This window comes from Alexandromys fortis, unplaced genomic scaffold (assembly GCF_014885135.2).
Source record: "Alexandromys fortis isolate MF-2015 unplaced genomic scaffold, M_Fortis_MF-2015_v1.1 scaffold_163, whole genome shotgun sequence".
In the NCBI taxonomy this organism is placed as follows: Eukaryota; Metazoa; Chordata; class Mammalia; order Rodentia; family Cricetidae; genus Alexandromys; species Alexandromys fortis.
In genome coordinates this window covers 1,805,264-1,827,579 of record NW_026068085.1, presented here as the reverse complement: position 1 = coordinate 1,827,579, position 22,316 = coordinate 1,805,264, and the positions used below count along the sequence as shown (strand labels likewise).

General features: G+C 36.4%; 1 protein-coding gene across 5 annotated transcripts in view; it reads left to right on the top strand.

The window, feature by feature from the left end:
- The window catches only part of Mctp1 (multiple C2 and transmembrane domain containing 1), a 573,693-nt gene that overhangs the window by 341,569 nt on the left and 209,808 nt on the right, over nucleotides 1-22,316 (top strand). For 3 of the 5 annotated variants that reach the window (XM_050122203.1, XM_050122208.1, XM_050122205.1), the window contains exons 4-6: nucleotides 3,332-3,411; nucleotides 5,862-5,973; nucleotides 15,388-15,426. In XM_050122203.1, coding sequence (XP_049978160.1) covers nucleotides 3,332-3,411; nucleotides 5,862-5,973; nucleotides 15,388-15,426 — 231 coding nt within the window. The remainder of the gene's footprint in view (nucleotides 1-3,331; nucleotides 3,412-5,861; nucleotides 5,974-15,387; nucleotides 15,427-22,316) is intronic. The other 2 variants (XM_050122206.1, XM_050122207.1) reach the window with 1 other exon arrangement.

The window sequence follows — 22,316 nt, the reverse complement described above, 5'->3', positions numbered from 1 at the left end:
CATTACAGAAGCTTAAGAAATCAAACATTTAATTTCATTACTACTAACATTTCAAATGACTGGAACAGAATCTGTTCCTATGAAAGAATTCACTCGGTATTTTTTAAATAAATAAATGAATAAAGATATAAACCATTGGAATTTTCAGGATTAAGCTCCATTGAAGCCATAATTGCCTGTGGACATGAAGCCACTTGAACTCACAAGTTCATATTGACATTAAAAGAAGTGAGTTGAGATGTATGACTGGTGTTCAAAAGTGTTTTCACTGATACACACTTCCAACAATTTTTCGTGGTTGGTAGTAAATTCATCGTTCATGTGATATATTTATTGTTTTAAATATACTTTAAGATGATCAAAAATATTACCAAAACAGTTTCTAGCCTAATGCTACCTAATGTTTCCAACTCAGAAAACAGAGATGTCTTGACAAACAGGTCCTGCGAAATCATTTAAGTTTGAATTTCCAATTCAATTGGTGCACCTCAGGTTGGTGCACCAATGCTATATACATTGAACTTAAACATGCTTATATGTTTTGAAGCTTAAAACAAGATTTGAATCTTACTCTTTCCTAGCCCTCAAATTTGATGTGAAATAAATGTTTTCAAATTCTTTACCTGAAAAATTCAAGCAATATCTTAATAACTAGGCTATGAAAATGGCTTCAAATTTAAAATCAGTGTATTTATAACAGGTTCTAAGTTACAGTAATTGCTGAATAAATGTTAGTTATTCTTGTTGATGCTGTAATGGGACATGGCTTTTCTATTTTATTCTCTCTCCTATGCTCTATATTTTTGAAGATATACCCAGAGCAATTCTCCCTCTAACAAAAATTTGTAGAACTTAGAACCATGTACCATAGCTAATGACTTCAATAATAAATGTACTCTGGCATTTCCATTTACCCATGTTTATGTCTTTCTGTTTTATGGGAACTGAGAACTAAAGCAAATCTCTAACATTCTATCAATAGAAAGACTCTGGCGATTATGGTAAGGAGAGATTCAATGTTAAATAGCCCAATGTGATAGAATTTAAGTAATTCAGTCTCTATATTAATTGTTTTCCACCTTGTATGATGCCACCAAGCTTACAAGCTTGAGAATAACATAATTGAGATTTCATGAGAAATTTTCCTATGTCTTTATGTTATAAATGTGCTACTGTGGCCACCTGCAAGTAGAACAGTGTCATATGGCAAAGGCATGTAGTCTTTTCATGGATGCCCATGGAGCAGGTAGCAGAAGCTCAGAAGTGTAAGTGAGCTCGAATGTCTTCTACAGTAAATGAACTCTGAAAGTGTGTGTATGAAATCAAGCAACTGCAAACTGAATGATAAAGAGACAGTAGGAAGCCCTAACTACCTAACTAAATTCCCACAACTCCTCAATTCTGAGACTCTTTTCATAATGCAAAGTATTTATCTTTTTGTTTAAAAATCAACTTTTTGCACATTTAGTTGTGTTGCTTTTAACTGAAGTGCACCTGTACTAGGTGAAACCACTAGTAGACTGGGGACTGCTGTGCCTGGTGCTCCCATTTATTGTCATAGCAAGGATTAGATATTCATTCTCTCTGACTCACTGAGTATCGAGTCCTAAAGAGTCCAGTGGGTTGGGTCATCCATTCGGAAAGAGACTTACCCTTTTCCAGTGCTCAAACATTTTATGTTTTAAACAGATTAGGCAACACAGCTCTAAACCTCTCTGGGTAGCTTCATGGTTGGTTGTTGTTTCACAACCTTTCCCTGGGTTCCCTTTGTTTTGTTGTTTTTGTTTGTTTGGTTGGTTTTCGTTGTTGTTGTCCCATTTAAAGCACATCAGAATGTATAATCACAAATCACCTATACATTTTCATGCTTAACATCCATTTCGCTCACTAAACTATCAGCATTAATTATGTTAGTCGCCTTGAGATACCTCTTTAACCTTCTTCCATTCCCCAACTTTCTTGCTGTGACTTAATGACATTGGCTTTTTGCTGATCCTTAAAAACTTCAGTCCTTCTCTTGATGTTTCCTCTGACTGGCACATCTTCCCTGTATTAGTGTGACTATCCTTCCTTTCAATCAGTTCTATACAAAAATTACCTCCCTAGAGACCATTCTGGTCTCCCACATAGAGTAGCCCCTCATGTCCCTTGTAACTTCTGTTACTGCTCATTGTGATCATCATTGAACTGTATTGGTCTATGTATTCACTGACTATCTTAGTACTTAAATATGTAACTCTGAATAGTGTGGGCAGAGAAAGAAACATGTTCTTTTTTTTAATTTTATTTTTTAATAAAAAATTTCCCCAATAGCCAGGTGTAGTGGTGCATGCCTTTAATCCCTGCATTTGGGAGGCAGAGACAGGCAGATCTCTGTGAGTTCCAGGTCAGCTTGGTCTACAAAGAGACTTCTAGGACAGCCAGGGCTGTTATATAGACAAATCCTGTCTTGAAGACAAAACAAACAAACAACAAAAGAATTGTCTCCAATAACACAAAAGGTTAATTAGGTGTTACCTTAATATAACGTTACAAAGTTATGTAGCCATAATATCTGTACCCTTATTTATTTGTGTGCCAAGATTAAATTTTTCTATATCGAATAATTTATCTTTAGTTACCTTAAAACATGAATAACAAATTAACGTCATGTTCCAACCACACACCACCAACAGAAGATGTGTTTGTTGAGTCCCATTCCCAACATAAGATGTGTTTGCATTTTGTTTGTTTGTTTGTTTGTTTTCGAGACAGGGTTTCTCTGTGGCTTTGGAGCCTGTCCTGGAACTAGCTCTGTAGACCAGGCTAGTCTTGAACTCACAGAGATCCGCCTGGCTCTGCCTCCCGAGCGCTGGGATTAAAGGCGTGCGCCACCATCGCCCAGCCAGAAGATGTGTTTGTTGAGTCCCATCCCCAACAGAAGATGTATTTATTGAGTCTCATTCCCAACAAAAGATGTGTTTGTTGAATGTAATCCTAAGTTACTTTGGTTCTATGATTGATGCTATTTCCTCTATTATAATTTTAAAAAAGTATTCTAAGCCGTGATTCCCATACTTTTAAATATTCATTATATTTAATTTGATTTTGTTACCTCTTCTCTAAACTTCTATTGCTAATGCAAATAAAATGATTTAATAAATATTAAATAAACATATAGTTTACTTGAATGTTATGAAATTTTAACTTCCCAAAGAATACAAATAAAATTTAAAAAGTATATCAGGAGATTGTTTTGGTGGAAGAGATAGCCAGTTCTTATAAATTATATGTTTCTTTTAAATATTTTTCTGAAATTATTTCAAAATGTTTTGTCTCTTTGGCCTCTTAGGTATTTGACTATGATTTTGGGCTGCAAGATGACTTTATGGGCTCAGCCTTTCTCGATCTCACACAGCTGGAGTTAAGCAGGTAATTCTCAAAAGTTGTAACATTGCTCTGCCTCATGCCAATGTTGGCCTGTGAAGCAGGAAACACCAGTCAGTACAGATTCCTGACAGTGTCCTGTTGTCACCAGCTCGGACTCTTCCAACTCTCACCCTTTTCCACTTATCCTTGGACTTCCAATGTTTTCCCTAACTTCCTCATTCAATAGCAACTATTTTCTTATAAAGTATTATTGGCTAGCTTCCCCGTCCCCGAGCACCATGCTAAAAGAGAAAAGATACATTCCTTAATCTCACACAGTTTAGTTGGGATTTGGCATAAAGATTGTAATTATTACTAAAGAAGCAAGTGGCTACATACTTTGCCTCAAAAACAACAAATTTCTCATCGCTTAAACTAGGATAGAACCGACTTTAGCCTTCACCAGATTGCCAGATATAGGGTACCAAGTAGTAGAGGTAGATTGGTTATTTCTGCTTAGTTTCATTATCTTGACAACCTGCAAAATTATATATGTTTACTAACAGTACTCAGTCTAAGCCCCTCACAATGGGCATGGGGTTTTCAAAATGCATTTTGTCAAAGGAACTAAAAACTGGCTAAAAGAGAGAGAGAAAAAGTAGGTTTCAAAATTAAATATTTGATAGTTGTAAATGGAACTCCTTTCTTGGGTGATCATGTTACATCAGGTTATAGGGAAACGGGAAAGTAATGTCATGGGGAAGACCCCTGTTTCCTTCTTATATGACTACAGATAAACAGATGAAAGTACATGGGAGAGCCTCTTTCAATGCTACAGTAAGCTAATTGAGCACCGGACAGAGTATTCACCTCCCAAAGACTAACTGATTGGTGATTTGCTGCTTTTGTATCGGGTGGAACAAAAAAAAAAAAAAAAAAACCAGCCTTTGCTGCCTTCCTACAGTTCGTCGATTCTAACATTGGTTCAACCTGAGGGTAGATTTTAGGTGACTGCTGGTTTCCCCACTTTGAGGAAATGTTCTGAACAGTGTTGTCTGTTCTGTTATCACGAGCACTGATACAAAACCAAATGGATTCTGCTCTTCCTTTCAAAGGCTACAATTACATTTGCTATAAGCCTCTGATTAAGTCTATGCAAAATGTAAGACTTAAAGCATAACTTTCTCTTGTTTCCTTTTAAAAATAAATCACTGGTGAAAATAATTTTAAATGAAGAATTGTGCAATTAAACAAACAAAGATATAAGCAAAAATTTCATGTATACTTAACTATGTTGTTTATTTTGGGTAACTCATTAGCCACCAGCACCCTAAGGCCACATACACATCAGAGTACCACTTTGTGGCCTCACAAGCATTAGTATGCCATTTCAGCTTTTCAAAATGAATATTAATAATAGGCATGTAAATATGTGCTGCTATAAGTGTATTGGGGTATGTCCTCAAAAGAAAATAATAATAATCTAGTTTTAGTCTTGTACACGTAGCCACCCAGTTTGACTAGCTAGCAAAAGAAAAAAAAGAAAAAAGTATAAAGGGGGAGGCACGTGACAAAACCAAACATGAAATGAGAAACTTGGCACTTGATAGCTTCTGGGAGAGGAAAATCATTTTTTCTTTAATGATAAAATACTCCCCAATATGTATTTAATTTGATATGTCACAGTTGTTTTCTGTCACTTGTATAAGCATTTATTGTTTAATAACTTGATAGCAATTAATGTTTTAGAAGAATATATTCCTTGTTAACTTAGATTTTAATGTATTTTTAAAAATTTACTATAGATATTTCCCTCTTTAGGAGTATTATTTAAACTAAATGACATAATATTTTTATTTTATTTTTATTAAGAATTTTTAATACAATCTTTTTGCATTTTACATAGTTATCCCATTCTGACTTTCTCCCCTACTTCACCCTTCCCTACAGCCCCCATCCATGCCTCAGGAAGGGTAAGGCTTCCTATGGGGAGTCTGACACTTCACTTAGAGGCCAGACCAACGCCCTGCTCCCGATCTAGACTGAGCAAGGTACCCGCCAAAATGAATGTGTTGCTAAAGTACTAGAGATAAAGCCTGGTCCCATTGCCAGTGACCCCACAGACTGCCCAAGCCTCACAACTGTCCCCACATTCGGTGGGCCTAGCTTGGTCCTGTGTAGGTTCCCCCGCTGTCAGTACAGAGTCAGTGAGCGCTCACCAGCTCAGCTCAGCTGTTTATCACCATCGTGGTCCTGACCCCTTTGCTCGTCTTATCACTCCTCCCTCTCTTGGACTGGTCTGTGGTAGAAATTTACCCAATGAATCCAGGCACTTCCATGGACATACCGTTCATTGAATGATTTAATACAATGGTGGTATTTTGATAACAACAAAAATTGTACTAAGAAATCAAAAGAGCAAAACATTTCTTATAACAATGAGCTACTGATTAAATTAATTTGGGGGTAATGCATTCAATGACTATTCCCAATCTGAATACTTTATATCACAGGTCCACGGATGTGACCTTAACTCTGAAAGACCCCCATTATCCCGACCATGACCTTGGAATCATCTTGCTGTCAGTCATCCTTACCCCTAAGGAAGGTGAACCCAGGGATGTGGTAAGTCTTCTGGAGCTCTTCTTGCTCCCACGTGCTCAGTGCTGAGATCCTCCTCAGGGCATAGAGGGATAATGAGATGCAGATGCACGTGGAACTCTAGCTGTGAGCACCCTGGGAAGCTCCCATCTTGTTCATTTTGCCTTTCCCACTCCAATTTCCTGTCCCAGGCTCCAGATCAGAACCTCTTGTTGTAAATAAGTAAATTTAAACCCCTTATAATTTTATTAATTTTAGACATGTTATATTGTAGGTAAATACTAATATTCTTTCAGGGAATATATTGATTAGTGACTTGAATTCCTAATAAGATATTCATGACTCTACTCTTTTGATCATATTGCCAAAATGTGTCATGACAAGGAAACTAAGGTGACATTATAACAGAGTTTCTGCTTTCTGGTGGTTGTTAACTGAGTAAGTGTGTACTCTTCATGTCCTTGATGGGTTTCCATAGTGATACACCCCATACCTCAGCACTAGCTATTTGTACTTCCTTACACACCATACTGCTCTGAGAAATAAACAGTGAGTACACAGGGAGCTGAGACTCCTGCACTGTTGAAGTAACCTGAAAAAGTATCAGGTGTGATCCACACCGGTGTGCCTGCCAGTGTACCAGAGATTCACACCAGTGTGCCTGCCAGTGTACCAGGGATTCACACTGGTGTGCCTGCCAGTGTACCAGAGATTCACACCAGTGTGCCTGCCAGTGTACCAGGGATTCACACTGGTGTGCCTGCCAGTGTACCAGAGATTCACACCAGTGTGCCTGCCACTGTACCAGGGATTCACACTGGTGTGCCTGCCAGTGCACCAGGGATTTACACTGGTGTGCCTGCCAGTGTACCAGGGATTCACACTGGTGTGCTGGCTGGTGTAATTCTGCCACAGTTTGCCAGAGATTGATTGTTAGGCTCAATATTCGTATATGCCTAGGAACTACTGTAGCTCTGGTGTGATTTAGTAGTAGCTATAACTGTTAGGGGTGCCCAAAGGCCCTTTCAGCAATACCTATATTCCTGTTTTAGAATAATGTTACAGTCAGCTTGGTGTATATCATCTACTACAAAGATTTTGTTGACATTTTAATCAGGATTGTGGCTAAAAATCGTAGATCCCAACTTCAAAACTTGAAGTTTTTCTTTAACTCACCAGAAAAATATTTACTCCTTTATGAAGAGTTTCTTTCTATCCATAAAAGTTATACAGTGGCATACAAGGTCATGTGTATTATTTTAAAACTTTATTTAGTGAGAAAAATGAACCTTTCCAAATATTAAGAAGTCTTAATACATAGCTCCTGCTGTGAGAACATGGGTTGATGTGACTGCATTTACATGTGAACAGATGGAAGTAGCTGAGGAAGAACATGGCATGGTGTGACTGCATATGCATGTATGTAGATGGAAGTAGCTGAGGAAGAACATGGCATGGTGTAACTGCATTTACATATGTGCAGATGGAGGTAGCTGAGGAAGAACATGCATGGTGTGACTGCATATGCATGTGTGCAGATGGAGTGGCATTCAAGGAGGAATGTGACACAGTGTGGCTGAATACACATAGCACCTGCTATGAGAACATGGTATAGCAGAGTATACACCCACTGTGAGAACACAGAATGGTGTGACTGGATATACATGTGTGCAGATGGAGTGGGAGCTGAGGAGGAATATAGCCTGCTGTGACTGATTATGCACAGCACTTCTGTAAGAACACCGTGTGAATAAGTACACATAACCTTTCTATGAGAACACGGTGTGAATGAGTACACAAAGCCCTGCTGTGAGAACACAGTGTGAATGAGTACACACAGCCCTGCTCTGAGAACATGGTGTGAATGAGTACACACAGCAGTGCTATGAAGACACGGTTTGGATGAGTACACACAGCCCTGCTCTGAGAACATGGTGTGAATGATTACACACAACCCTGCTGTGAGAACATGGTGTGCATAAATACACAAAGCCCTGCTGTGAGAACACGGTGTGAATGAGTACACACAGCCCTGCTCTGAGAACAAGATCTGAATGATTACACACAACCCTGCTGAGAGAACAAGGTGTGAATGAGTACACACAGACCTGCTGTCAGAACACAGTGTGAATTGGTACACATAACTCTGCTGTGAGAACACAGTGTGAATGAGTACACATAGCCCTCATGTGAGAATATTCTGTGAATGAGTACACAGAGCCCTGCTGTGAGAACATGTAAAGCTAGGTGAGTACTCACATGGAGATAGCAGGACAGCTGAAGAAAAACTTGCTTAAAAAAATTCTTCCATTGGGGCTGGAGAGATGGCTCAGAGGTTAATAGCACTGACTGCTTTTCCAGAGGTTCTGAGTCAATTCCCAGCAACCACATGATGGCTCACAGCCATCTGTAATGAGATCAGGTGCCCTCTTCTGGCCAGCAAGCATACAGACAGACAGAACACTATACATAATGAATAAATCTTTAAAAAAAAAAATTCTGCCATTTACAGAAAAAGCCCATCAGTTAAAAGTCACCAGTACAACAAATCAGGAAGTAAATTTGAGTTGACTGGATCTTAACTAGGAAGAACATTCTAAATGTTCATTTTATAATGTAAAGAATTCAGATGATCACTAGAAGCCTACGCAGTTCCTATGCCGACATTTAGCACAAATTAGAACGTTAGTCCAGTGACTCACTGAGAGAAGCAGAAGGTGACAAGTACTTTGGTGTTCTGAAAAAAGGGCACTGTTTTGGGAAAACAAACAAAACTAGGAAATTTGTTTCAATCAATGTGGGCCTAGGATTTTCTAAGGAAGTCACATGGAAACTGAGGTGAGAACTATCGATAGGAATTAGGAAGAAACAAAATCTGTGAAGAGAAGTAGTTAAGGAAGAGGAAGGAAAACATACAAAGGCCCTGTGGCTGGAAAAGCACACTGCATTCCAAGAACTGAAGAGACAGTGGAGCTTACTGAGGATAGAAGCAGATCCTGTGGCAACCATGCTCCATGATAGAGGGTGCAAGGGAGATGCCTGGACCACAGATGTATGACCTTCATTCAAATAGCAAGGAAAAATTATGACAAGGTCTGCAAAGGGGAAATGACATAATTTTATTTGCCTGTAAAATAATCTTATCTCTGTTCATACATTATAGAAAATGCATTAAAGGAAGGAGAATAGAGGCCTGGAGACCAGTTTGGAAGCCACTGTGCATAGCCTAAGTGAAGGGTGACAAGGTTCCAAATAGAGCGCTCAGGGGAGATGGGGGGATTGGCAGGCTTGCCTGTAAGAGGTTAAAAACAAGTCAAGAAAATTTGGTGATAGAATATTCCTGTGTTGGTGTTTTTTGCTATTTAATTCAGGACAGCACTTCATAAATAAAGATAACTGCTGCCCAAAGTCCCATGTATCCATGAACCACACACTTTAAGTAATACTAGAGACTTAGATGGTGTGGCTGCTGTTCTAGTCATTTGTGCGATGGATATTCAGGAGAGTTTCTCCATTAGAAGAACCATTTTAAATACCCTAGCATCAGCCTGAGGGCTCAAGGGATTGACTGAGTTAGTTATCAACCTATCAACCAAGAAGCTACTGAGTTTTCCTGATTTCGAATGAAATGTGAGCATTGACAAAGACCTTCTCACATTATTTCAACCAACCTCAGTGACTGCCCAAACTTACATCATAGATGCCAAATATTTCTAACTAGAAAAAAAAATGTAGCGACTAAGAGCTGACTGTCAGTGACTTCTTACACATGAATGTGAAGGAAATCAATGAGTAATAGAAAAGCTATTGATCAAAATCCCATTCAATTTCGTTTCCTTCCTCTTCATTGTTTTCACTTTTGACATGACAGTTTTCATGCTATTTCCATAACTCAAATTACTTTGACTATTTGTGTTTGAGTAATTAATTTCTTTGCGGTCTTCGTTCACTGCCTTACTCCATGCCTTCTACTTTCAGCATCTCCATTTGTGTTGGATTTTTCTGCTGAACACTTGGGAAATAGTGCATTCTTCTATCCTGTTACTAATTCCCCTGGCCCCTTATCTCTTCAGAGAAACAAATGTCTCAGGCAGAACTCAACCAGGGCTCCAGGGAAGCACCAATGTCAGCCTCTGGCTGAGACACTCCTCGACCTTGGTCATACTTCAGGAGGAAGAGGAGTTTCTAACTTATCCTCATGGTTGTGATCAGCAAAAAGGCATTTGGTTGGCACTACAGGAGCAAGATAGGGGATGGACAAAAGCTAAACAGAGAAAATTGGAAAGTCTACTGGGATCTAGTATTCCAGGTATTCTAATATCCTGTTATGTTGAAATATTAGTTTCTAAGTGTATGCCTATAAATGCATAGAAATTTTTGAGATTTTGCTTTTTATTTTACCTAAAAAGTTATTCTATTGATATCTTTTCAAGCTCTTTATATCCAGTTATATTTATCAACAGTACTTTCTAAGTTTTAAAATTCACAAGTAAGCATCTATATTTTTAAAAAATAATTACAGTGGAATAGCAGTCAACTCCAAAGAGGATGAAGTCCAGGATTTTACAGTAATGTAGATGGAACTGGACAATAATGGAGATGAGGAACACATACTAATCCCACTCTTGGTTAGAATCACTCAAGTTTGTCTCATAGAACTGGAGAGTACGGCAGTGATTCCATGAGACTGGGACCAACTCTTGGGCGAGAAGGATGGAAAAGATTAGTTAGTGAGAAAGAGACAGTTTGGAGCAAGTACTTCTGGTGGAGTGGTACTAAGTAGGGTGACGTAACAATTAGTAATGTGCTGCACACTTTAGAAAGCTAAGAGAAAGGATTTTAAATATTCCACCAAATGATAGCTGTTTGTAGAGATAGATATGCTGATTTCAACAATGATATATATATATATATAGTTACATAAACATCCCAAGATTTATAAATGTGTATACTTTGTATATGAATTAAAAAAATTATTATTGCTTATCTACCATGGTTCTTGAAACCTGTTAACTTTTTTACTGTTGTAATAGCTATTCCGACAATAAATGGAAACTCCCATAAACACCTTTGCAACAGCAGCATGTATTATCTCACTTGTGACTTCTGGTCACTGAAACTCCCCAGTTTACCTCCAATCTGTCATTGTGTCATCTGTCTCAGCTCCATCTTAGACACTCTCCTCTTGAGGAGGGGCATATGTATAAGGTACATTTTATTACATATATTACATATAATAGTACATCTGTAAGTCTGTAAAATAACCTAGTCTAGCACCCTATACCTAGTGGCTGTTCAGTGTTGCAGAGGTGTGTCTGTGATAATTTAGAGGGATACTTCAAAGAGCAGGGAGGGCATTCTCAAGTAATTTTTATTCTAACTTTAATAGCCAAGTCATTGTGGTTGCTATAAACTCCATTATGTCATGATTAAATAATGATCTACCTCCCTATGGTAAATTCGTAAAATTACTGTTTAAATGCTTAGCTGTATTGTTCTCATATTAGCAAAGTATATTCTGGGACACATTTGCCATTTCTTGTTTAAGAACAATCAAAAATCTAATATATCTTCAACTTCAATTTCCCCACACTTTGAATATAGAACATACCACTTCAGTGAAATTGACATGCTATTCTTGCACAAATTACACAGGAACATTTATTGACATAGAACAATTTATTCAGAAAAGAATTCAGACTCAAATCCTGTAACTGTCAGTGGTGGAATGCCTTATGGTCTTTGTCAGTGGGAATGGTGTGTAATGAGAGAATGGAGGATACTGCTCCTCCACACACAGCAACACAAGAGGTTCTCTTTGCTTAGTAGCTCAGAAATAATTTAATTTAGGCTTTTGGAAAAGAAACTTAGTTCTACAACCACACATATTTTTATCTGTTTATAAAACTATGCTAAATATTTTACATAATTAATATGAACAAAGGGTGAGATGAGTTTTAAAAGCCTTAATAAATATGTTCTAACAGTCAAGTAGGAAGTGGAATACTTACAGTAAGGAAGAACTGGAAGTACAGAATGCTTAGTATCATAGAGACCTAAGACTTCCAAACCACCTCTTTTGTAAATTCGGGAGACACTGTTACATGCTGACAATGCACTCCACGAATAATGTGGTTTCTTCTTGTGTGGATTGCCACTTCTGGAAATCAGTTAATCCAAAGAATAACTTCAATAGCCTATCATCCCACTTACTAAAACTTTATCAACACATAGCATCTAATTACAGCAATTTAAGATGCATGGAAAGACAGCGAGCAAATGTATTTTGTCATTGCCAATATAAAAATCAGCATGAGTACACAATTGGATGTATTTTTAGAATTTCCAGATGTGAACAAATATGTGTATGTCTATTTTTGAGTCCCCAGCATCGTGTGTATAAGAAGCCAAAGTCTCCATGGGCAGCACGAGGTGGCTGCATGGCACACTATCATTTCTGTTTTGATTGCATGTCCTGTTTTGAACCTGCAAACGTATGTAATACATACATGTGTGTTCGATTTTGACAGTATGTTTGAGTTCTTTCTGGCTCTTTTTCTAGCAGAGTTCAATCCACAGCTTTCTTCATTGGAGAATTTGTGACATAAAAGTGAGTTCATTTGTGTTACATGCTCTCTTAGATAACATAAACACATTGCTTGGCTAGGGCTGAAAATTAGAAAATCCCCAGAAACATATGAATTAATACTAAATGGCCTTTGATGTGTTAAAAACAAACAATTTTTATACTTTAGTTTAATTTTGATGTTTTATAACTTTTATACAATGTTTGAAGACATGTTTATTTATGAATTGTTGACTGTATATGTTCTGTAAGATTGTGTACTATTTGTGCTTTTTCATATGCATATTAGCAGAATAATAGGCTAAAATTCTAACAAAAGAAAGTTAAAATTGAATTTTAAATCTTTTTAAAGAAGTTGCTTTTACAATTCTATCATTGGCCACATTTTTGATGTCACTTATTTCTTATTTAGGCTTCAAATAAGACTGAGTTGCTAATGAAGAACCAAAATGGTGCTCTAGTAATAAGCACTGACACCTTGAAACCTAACTCATATGTTTCTCTGCTGAAGTACAACCATAGAATGAGATTTAAATCTTATATTTCTAGTATTTACTTTGTCTTTTATTCTTAACATTCCCCCAAATAACCTTTCTTCTTTAATAGATCTCATAGTAGGAAAGATGGCAAGAATAATAATCCATCTCAACTTCATTTGTTTTTATTTTGACTTTTCTACTGAATTACTATAATTGAGCCTTCCTTAACCCAAGTATCGCAAAAAGAAGAAAAAACTTGTGTGTGATATTTAACCAGTTGATAAGCTAACAAGGCAGAACTTTTGTTATAAAATTTGGGGCCATTTTGACAGTCACTTGATCTATAGCAGAACTCTTGATACTGATTCGGGAGAATGAACTGGACCTGTAGCTGCCAAATCATGCTGTTGTTCTCATTTCAGCTTCCCTGTTTGAAAAATACCACCAAAATTTGAGAGACATCAAAAGCCAGAGCTGTGTTTTGTTTTGTTTTCTAGCTCAGAAGTTACTGTGTGCACTGCTTCTGTTACTCTGTCCAGAAGCACATGTCCCTAAATGTTGTCAAGTTTTTCCATGAGAGTCCACACTTCTTACTACTTTCACAGCCTAATACTTCTTATGGAACTGATTTTATAAGATCCTTAGATGCTTAATGGTATTAATAAATAACCACTAATTAAGGTATTTTAATCTTTATTTCTTTATTCTAATTGTTTTCATTTGTTTTGACTCAAAATTGCCATGATCAAATGCACTGAGATTCTGTTTTCTGACAAAGTCAAACCTTTATCATGGGACACTTGCTTGGGGATCTCTTGTAGATCTGACCTACCACTGAAGAATTTGGTTACACATGACCTTTGGTGATATGGAGGAGGTGATCGTGTTATTTTTTTTGGTGAGGGTCAGTGGTGATGACAATCATTCACCTAACATCAATAGCAATAATCCAGCATCAATAGTCTATTAGGTGTTCACCATGTCTCCTTCCAAACTAATAGTTGGATGTGTTGCTACAAACTGAATTATACCTTAGCACTTAGAAAATATAATCTATCTTTTTTTTTTTTTTTAGTATTTGGTAACACCATTTTGTTCTTTCTTTGAAAATCAGGGAGGTGAATTTTTATAACCTTTGGAAATACATCATTCTTTCATGTTTGGGTCAATAGAGAAAATAAAAGCATATATTTTTGTGAATGTTACAATTCTCCTATTTCCTACTCTAAAGTTGCTACATAATTCCATTTTCCAACTTCAGGTCAAAGGAGGACTTCGTCTTATGAGAAAGTACTTTTTATCATGTATTTTAACAAGGCATGAGTGCTTTCAAGAATGGACCTTCTTCATAGTGCATTCTGATGAAAGAGACGGATCTCTTGACATTGATGTCGCCCCTAACACAGAAGCCACAGTCTTTCCCCCAAACATTCCCTACTTTCCTCTTTATTTGTCTCAACCACAACCATATGGCATGGTAGGGCAAAGAGTAAAGTTTATATAGTGCTTAAGGGCAATGCTTAATAGTAAATGTGAGAATTATTTAAATTTGGGAAGCTTTGTGTTTTACTTTATGCAAATACAAGAGACCAGTAATCTTAAGCACTTGTAACAAATCTCCAGAAGTTTAATTAAGACATTTAGCCAAGCCAACCTCTCACTGTGACAGAAACAGTATTATAAAGGATATATTTTAGAAAAAAAAAACAAACAAACAATTAAGCAGCCTTTTCCTGAGTTGGAAACATTGTAGACAAGGATTTAGTTAAAAATAACTAACTCTATAAATGTCTCTAATATATGCCCAAAGCAACAGGCCTTAGATATAAGTTGAAGAAAAAATGCTATATGCCCAATTAAGTCATGGTGTACCCTCAACCCTCACCTCCAAAAAGGACAATTATTAATCATGAAACTCATCTTGTATTTTTGCTTTAGAATGAACTAATTTCAATTCCAAACATTCCACTATACTTAAAATATACTGCCTCGCCTCTTCATACAAAGAATAATGCAAGTGATCTTTAAACCAGAAAGAAACTGCTTGAGTGTTCACCCTCCCTCCCTGTGTGTGTGTGTGTGTGTGTTTCTGTGTGTGTGTCTGTGTGTGTGTTTCTGTGTGTGTGTCTGTGTGTGTGTGTGTGTTTCTGTGTGTCTGTGTGTGTGTGTGTCTGTGTGTGTGTGTGTGTTTCTGTGTGTGTGTCTGTGTGTGTGTGTGTTTCTGTGTGTGTGTCTGTGAAGCAGTCTTGTGTAGTTATTGCTGGAAACATTTTGCTATTTAACGGACTAATAAATGTTACATATTCCCTAAAAACAAGGCTGCCCTGCTCTGTGCTGGATGAAAGATAATGAAGTGCTTTATTTCATTCACAGACTATGCTAAGGAGGAAGAGTTGGAAAAGATCCAGTAAGGTAATTCTTAGCATGTGATCTTCAACTTTCCTTGTGGAGAAGACTATTAGCTGCTTCAAGTTCCTCTCATTTCCCCAGCTATCCCACAAAGTGTCATCACTGCCAGTTGCTCTTTTCCCTCCCATAAACTTTAAGCCAATCATGCGACGCTTTCTAAGTCTCAGAAATCTCACTGTGGCAGAGCGCTCCGAGCATTGTTCGGCTTCTCTCTAGCCACTCCTCAGCCTCATTCTCTGCCTCAGTCTCCACTCTGCACCACAGGGTCTACAAAATCACTCTGCTCCAGGATGTAAGTGACGAGACCAGGGCTGGGAAGGCTCCAACAGAAGTACCAAGAAACTTTCTGATTTGTTCACAGAAAATTAAGTATTCGGCTTTCTAAACTCAAAAGTTTTTGTGTCATTGAAAGTTGAGGACAGTTCTCCCTCGGTACCTTGTCTCACTTCTGGCTTGAGAGGAGTGGTGACTCTGGAAATGCCCTGAGCTTTCCATATACCGTATATGCAAAACACAAGCAGCTTTGGTGATGTCAGTATCTTTGGCAATGGTATCACTCTTGAGCATAGATACCTACCATGAAACTGAACTTTTCCGTACTTAAAAAAAAAAAAAGTAAAGAGATTTCCTTGGATAAAATGACATCTATTCAAATTTTTACTTAAAAAGTCAATATTCCTTTTAATAGTTCTGATTTTTTTAGACCCTGGGACACTGGCAATCTTTCTTCCATTCTGATAAATCATGCTCTTGAGTTGTTATTCAACTTCATCACTTTCCTTTCCTTTTACTGTGAATTAAGAACATATGTAAAATAAATATTTTTTATGTTCGCTGTGATGTCTCACGTTACTCTCCAGTTCTGTATCTGCTGACAACCAAGAGTTAACTCACCCTAAGACCTCTCAAGAAGCACATGCTGGAGAAAGCCATGTGCCCACTGTTTCACTAGGCAAAATAAAACTTTAAAGACTTAAAGAAATGTTTGAACTGTTTATTGTTGTATCTGTACTTTAGAATTAATATCATATTGCATGTGTTGATTCTAAAATGTACATAAGACTTTCCCCATCCTGTGACTCTATGATGATATTTTTGTGTGAAAACCTACTAACCCATCATCTTCCAAATGAGTTTAACTAGAACTGATATTACATAGTATTTGGCATTAATGAATATGAGTAGTCTATTTTATTGAAATATGAAGAGAGAATAGAAGTGTCATTTTGGGCTGTGTATATTGAAAGGCACTTAATCCCTGAAATCCCAGCACTTAAAGGGCTGAGGGGAAAGAAGTAAAAGCCAGGTCTGGCTTGAGAGAAGGAACCATTCTAACATACATTCAGATAGATAGATAGATGGTAGACAGATTTTATAGGACGTTTAATTTGTTTAATTAACCTTTGTGATAAAGTAAATATAAATCCACATAATTTTCTTGAATCTATAACATTTTAAATGAATAACAAATATGTTATTTCCATTATGTTTGTATATAAAATTCTTAATGTTTTATAGTTAACTATCAATTTAAACATTGAAAATTTGCCACCACAGATGAAAAATGCCTGTGTCTAATTCAGCACTCACTTGAGTAGTTGACAGGTTATATTCAGTACAGGTGTTAATATTAGACTAAGGGAATTTTTAGCTTGGTACATTTTCATAGAGATTCTAAATGCCGAGGGAGTTGAAATCAGCTCACTCATTTTGTTTTTTTTTTCTGTGATAATATAATGAGCACTTGTTAATTCATTCAGATTTTTACTCTGCCTTAAAACACTTTCCATATTCACCAGAAAGTGTTATAAAAGTACAGTGTTGTACTAAAAAATTCATGGGAAATTTCACATTTGTAATTATTACCTACTTTGCTGGTCTTCATGCTCCTCCCAAGTTGGCACTGTTTCTGAATCTTTTCCTCCAAGCAGCGGTGTTTAAGAGCTAAGGGTTGGACAAGCAGGCTCTGGGTGGTTAAGCTGTGATCTTCTCCTTAAAATGTGGGCCTTAATAGGAGAAATCTTCTCTTGAGTTTAGAAAGAATATGGTTGAATCATACTCAAATAGAAGCACTGGTATTTTTAGTGGTTACCATGTTCACCATGTGGCTTTTCCTATAGACACAAACAATTTTCTCCTTTGGAGTTGTAGTTTGCAGGAATGAGATCATCTGTCATCCTTAGGGCAGGACTTCTATCTGAAGTCTGTCTTTGTATACCAACGATGACATGAGAGTCACTCCACTGGTGTTCCTTTTGTAACGTGAACATCTTCTACACAGGGTGAAATAGCTCATAAAATTTCCTGTTGTCTAAATACCTGCTTGTCACTTCCCTTTTGGTGATAAGGTTTTTATTCATATTTTGTTCATGTTATTTACCACACCTCTGTCAATAGTAGACTCTCGTGGAAATATTTGTGGTACTTACATGCTGTGAAACAGTATATACTATTGAAATAACAGAGCAGTGCTCCAGAAGACAGGGACCTCATAATATTCAAGACAAGCCTCTTGATTATTGAAAGTCAATTGTTATCACATTATAAAAGTGGAGAAAATGCACCTCCAGGTATCTGTGAAGAGCAAGATGTCAAAGTAAGGTCTAGATTTCAACTGCATGCAAATCAGCCAATAGCTAGTTCCACAGTGTCTCTTCTGGGGGTGATAGCGTCCATGAATATGGCCACTGTGGTCTCTCACTAACTACACTTTCCATCACGTACACTTTAAACCCCTCTTACGCTTGTCTGTAATGAAAGAGTGTTGTTAGTGAAAAGCAGAGAATCAGCCTCTACCCAAACCGGACAGCTGAGTAGCCATCCAGGTCAAAGAGTTCCCTTTATGTGACTAAATGCCCCTCAGCAGGGAAAGTGCAACACTTTGGGTTATTTCAGCTCTTTGTTCTTTAGAAGAAGCCTATCATTGATAATTTATTTAAGGTTAAGTTATTCATCAAGAATATTCCATGCTACCAAAAGAGAACCTTTTATATATATGTTTTGAATAGATTTTTATGGGGTCAAAACAAAAATGGAAATGAAATAGTTGTCTCTGTTGGCCGGCTGTGCAGGCCTGTGTTTAACCCAGAGGAGAGTTTATCTGTGGTTATGATAAGTAAGTTACTGCTAAGTGTGTTGGTGGATGGGGCAGAATTATGGTTTCCAAGCAGCTTGTGGTATACAGTGAGAACTTACCTTATAAAAAATAATAAACACATGTTTTCAATAAATTACTTCCATTATCTGAAGAATATTACTACAGTATTTAGCTTTACTTAACCTTTAGCTGAAGTGCTACTGGCAGTTGATTACTTCTGAGTGTGAGTGGCTTTTCTTTGTAGGTGTACCTTCCGAGTCAAGTGGACAGCCACGCCCATGCACTAGGCCAACTCTAATTGGAGTCTGTGAGAAAGTAATTAAAAAAGACACAAAGTTGGAAGGGAGATTGTTGGGGATGTTCTGGGGTCAGTTAGCACCATAGGTAGTGACAGGTTGGTGAGGATTAAAATATATTGTATGCATGTGTGAAATTTTCAAAGAGCCAATCAAAATATTTTTAAAAAGAAAATGCTATTGTAATCATATAGAGATATGCTTGTCAAAATTCTAACTATAACAATTTTAGTTGTTTTCTTTAAAAAATTCTGTTCTTTGAATAATATAATGTAGATTATTTTGGTGGTATCTCATTACTAGATCTGTTATTTGACAGCCTACATCTCTTTTAGTAATATCTTCTTACAAAGATTTTTTTATTATAATCACTTAGCATGATTTTAATGAAATACTTTACCCATTGGTTGAATGAAGCAATTTTAATAAGACTTCAGGCAAAGATATCATGAATTTTTACTAGGGAATACTAAGCTCCATAAGACTGCAGGGCATAGTTAACCTGGTCCCTTGCATGACACATTAAAAATTCATCAGTGACTTGTAACTGCTTTAAGTAGGGGACAGAAACAGATGAACACAGTTTTAAACATCACACATAGGCATGATGAAAAAGATATTAGTTACTGATTATGGGGTCTTTTTACTAAGACATCATTTGCTGATAAACAGGTGATTATAAAGATGAGGAAAAGGTAGTAATGAATGGAGACTATTGGGAGGAGACTTTCTCAGCTGAGTGGTCATGGTGCTCCTACTTTAGCACACTATTTATAATTATATGTACATGTCTTTGAACATGGGAAACGCTTATGTGTTTTGAAGGAAACAAACTTTCATTTAAATTCCTTACTTGGGCTATATTATTATTAGCAACTCTTTTTTAAAAATACTATAAAATAATATCCTCTATCAGAATTAATTGTTCTGGGATTCTAAAATGCCAACAGTGAGCAAATGGTGAACGACAATGAGGAGTTCTATTATTCAGCATGTATTTGGACCTCAGTTACTACATTTGTAACAAGTTTATATATTTTATAAACATTATACATTAGCATGATAATTAATTATCCCAAGAAGTATATGAAGTCATAGTTAGATCTTACATTGAAACGATTTTCCTTGATGTTTTGACAATATTTCCCTGTAGACATAAAATTAGATTTTTGTACTTTAACTCATAATAACAGAGATTTTCTATAACCATGACATTACATTTATTTGGCTGCTTTTGATGAACTTATGAATGTTGTGGATCTTTCTGGAGTGAATATGGATGATCTGGTTTACATTCAAAGGATAAAATGTACCCCTAAGCAAAAGATAGAATCCACTAAGCTTGTGTCCCACATCTAAGATGTTTATTGCATGATTGCCAGCTGACCTTTGTCCCTTTGATGTGTTAATAAAATGCCAACTAATTTCCTCCCTGAGCTGATTAGAAGGGGGAACTAATGGATCAGACTCCAGGTTAGTGGAGCAGAAAGTCAACACGGAGATGTGTATGGACTCATGGTGGAAGAATAGATTATAGGTCAGTAGATGGATGGTGGACGGATGGGCAGATAGATGGTAGATGAAAGATAGACAGACAGACAGATACATACATACCAATAGATAGGTAGGTAGACAGATAGATATACATAGATAGAGAGATGATAGATAGATGATAGACATAAATAGATTATCTATAATCTATTATTATAAATTTATTATTATAAATAAATTGAAAATAATTCATACTTTTACAAGGACTTTACTACAAAAATTCTAGTTGACATGATTATTCAAAGGCTTAGTCAATATTCTAAATCATTGTTTATTGCTGGGATGGAAGCATCCTGTGATCCTGATTTTCATGAACAATTATTATCTGACCAGGACTCTTTATGCAATGGATTTGCATAAGAGCTTATAAATATTTCTAATCTCTTAAATGTCTGAAATTGCATCAATTAAAAGAAATTTGTCACGTGCATATAAAAAAATCATAACATCTAGAATGCTGATTTGATTCTGACATTTGAATTTTAGGGTGACATTTTTTTTCTCTTGTGATTATTTGATTCTTGAAGATTTCCTACATTACAATAATATGAATTATGTTTCAGGATCTGCATACTGACCTAATTGTAAAGTGTCACTTTAAATAAAAGATTGAGAGTTATTCCTCATTCCAATTGATAACAAAATCTTAAAAGATTTTTATGATTTATTTTATGTACAGTTTTAAAATTATTTTCATAGTCAATAGTTTAGGTAAAATTAGACTTTTATTTTTATGAAGAAAAAATTATCTTTTAGATTTTTGTTGTAAAAATATGTTTGACTTGTAATTAGACTTGTAGTTTGATTTTTTTCATCTTTGAAGAGAAATTTACTTACAGTTCAAAAATATTTTGAAGGTAAAAGTAGACCTAAATAGTTCAAAACTTGGTAGTGTGATAATTTAGAAGCCTCAACAGAAGCAGTTCAGCCATTCATTATTCAGGATAATTTTGGCAATTGTCTTTTTCAAGTTGATGTCTGTGTTTGTGCTCAATTCTTTTTAAATGTTGATTTATAATTTTAATACTGTCTTACTGCCGCTCCACCTCACTTTGAAGTCCCTTGTCTTATGGACACTGAAGTGTTACTTAATATGTACACAATGATTTGACTCAAGGCTCCTCTGGAATTCATGATTGGTTTGTGTTCCCCCAATTAAAATCAGTGCTTTTGTTTAGGGCTCATCATAATGCCAGAGCTTTGCTGCCGCTGCTATTGTAACTGTGGCAGTTGTTACACTTATTACTGTAGTTATTGTCTATTGTTGCATTTATTGTTTTAATTGTTGTTGTTATTGGTGTTACTTTTATTGTTATTGATGTTGTGATGATAATTTTCTTCTCTATTAATGTTGTTACTATTGTTATTATTTTTTCTTATTGTTTTTGTTGTTATTGTTGTAACCAATAATAACTACTCTGGGTTGGTCTATTGTAAATTTCATATTAGTTCACAGCAATAAATAGACTATCCCACTTGAAATAAAGACCTTAATTTACATAAGAATGTGGGTTGTAAAATAAACTAAAACTTGTAACTGATGAGTGATAAAAATAATGAATCATGGCCTAAAAAGTACAGCCTAGGGACTAGGGAGGGTCTAAAAAATACAGCCTAGGGACCAGGGAGGGTCTAAAAAGTACAGCCTCGGGACTAGGGAGAGTCTAAAAAGTACAGCCTAGGGACTAGGGAGGGTCTAAAAAGTACAGCCTAGGGACTAGGGAGGGTCTAAAAAGTACAGCCTAGGGACTAGGATGGGTCTAAATGTACCTAATAGTTTGGGTTTTTATTCCTAAATCTTTATCATTAATACCCTCAACCACCAAATTCATGAATAGCTTTTTTCTTTGTATACTAAGCCAACAATTAGGTGTCTTCTGCTTTTAGCTGAAGAAGACTTGAAAGTAATATTAGTATAGCTTCCTACAGCTTTAAATGAGCTAATATCT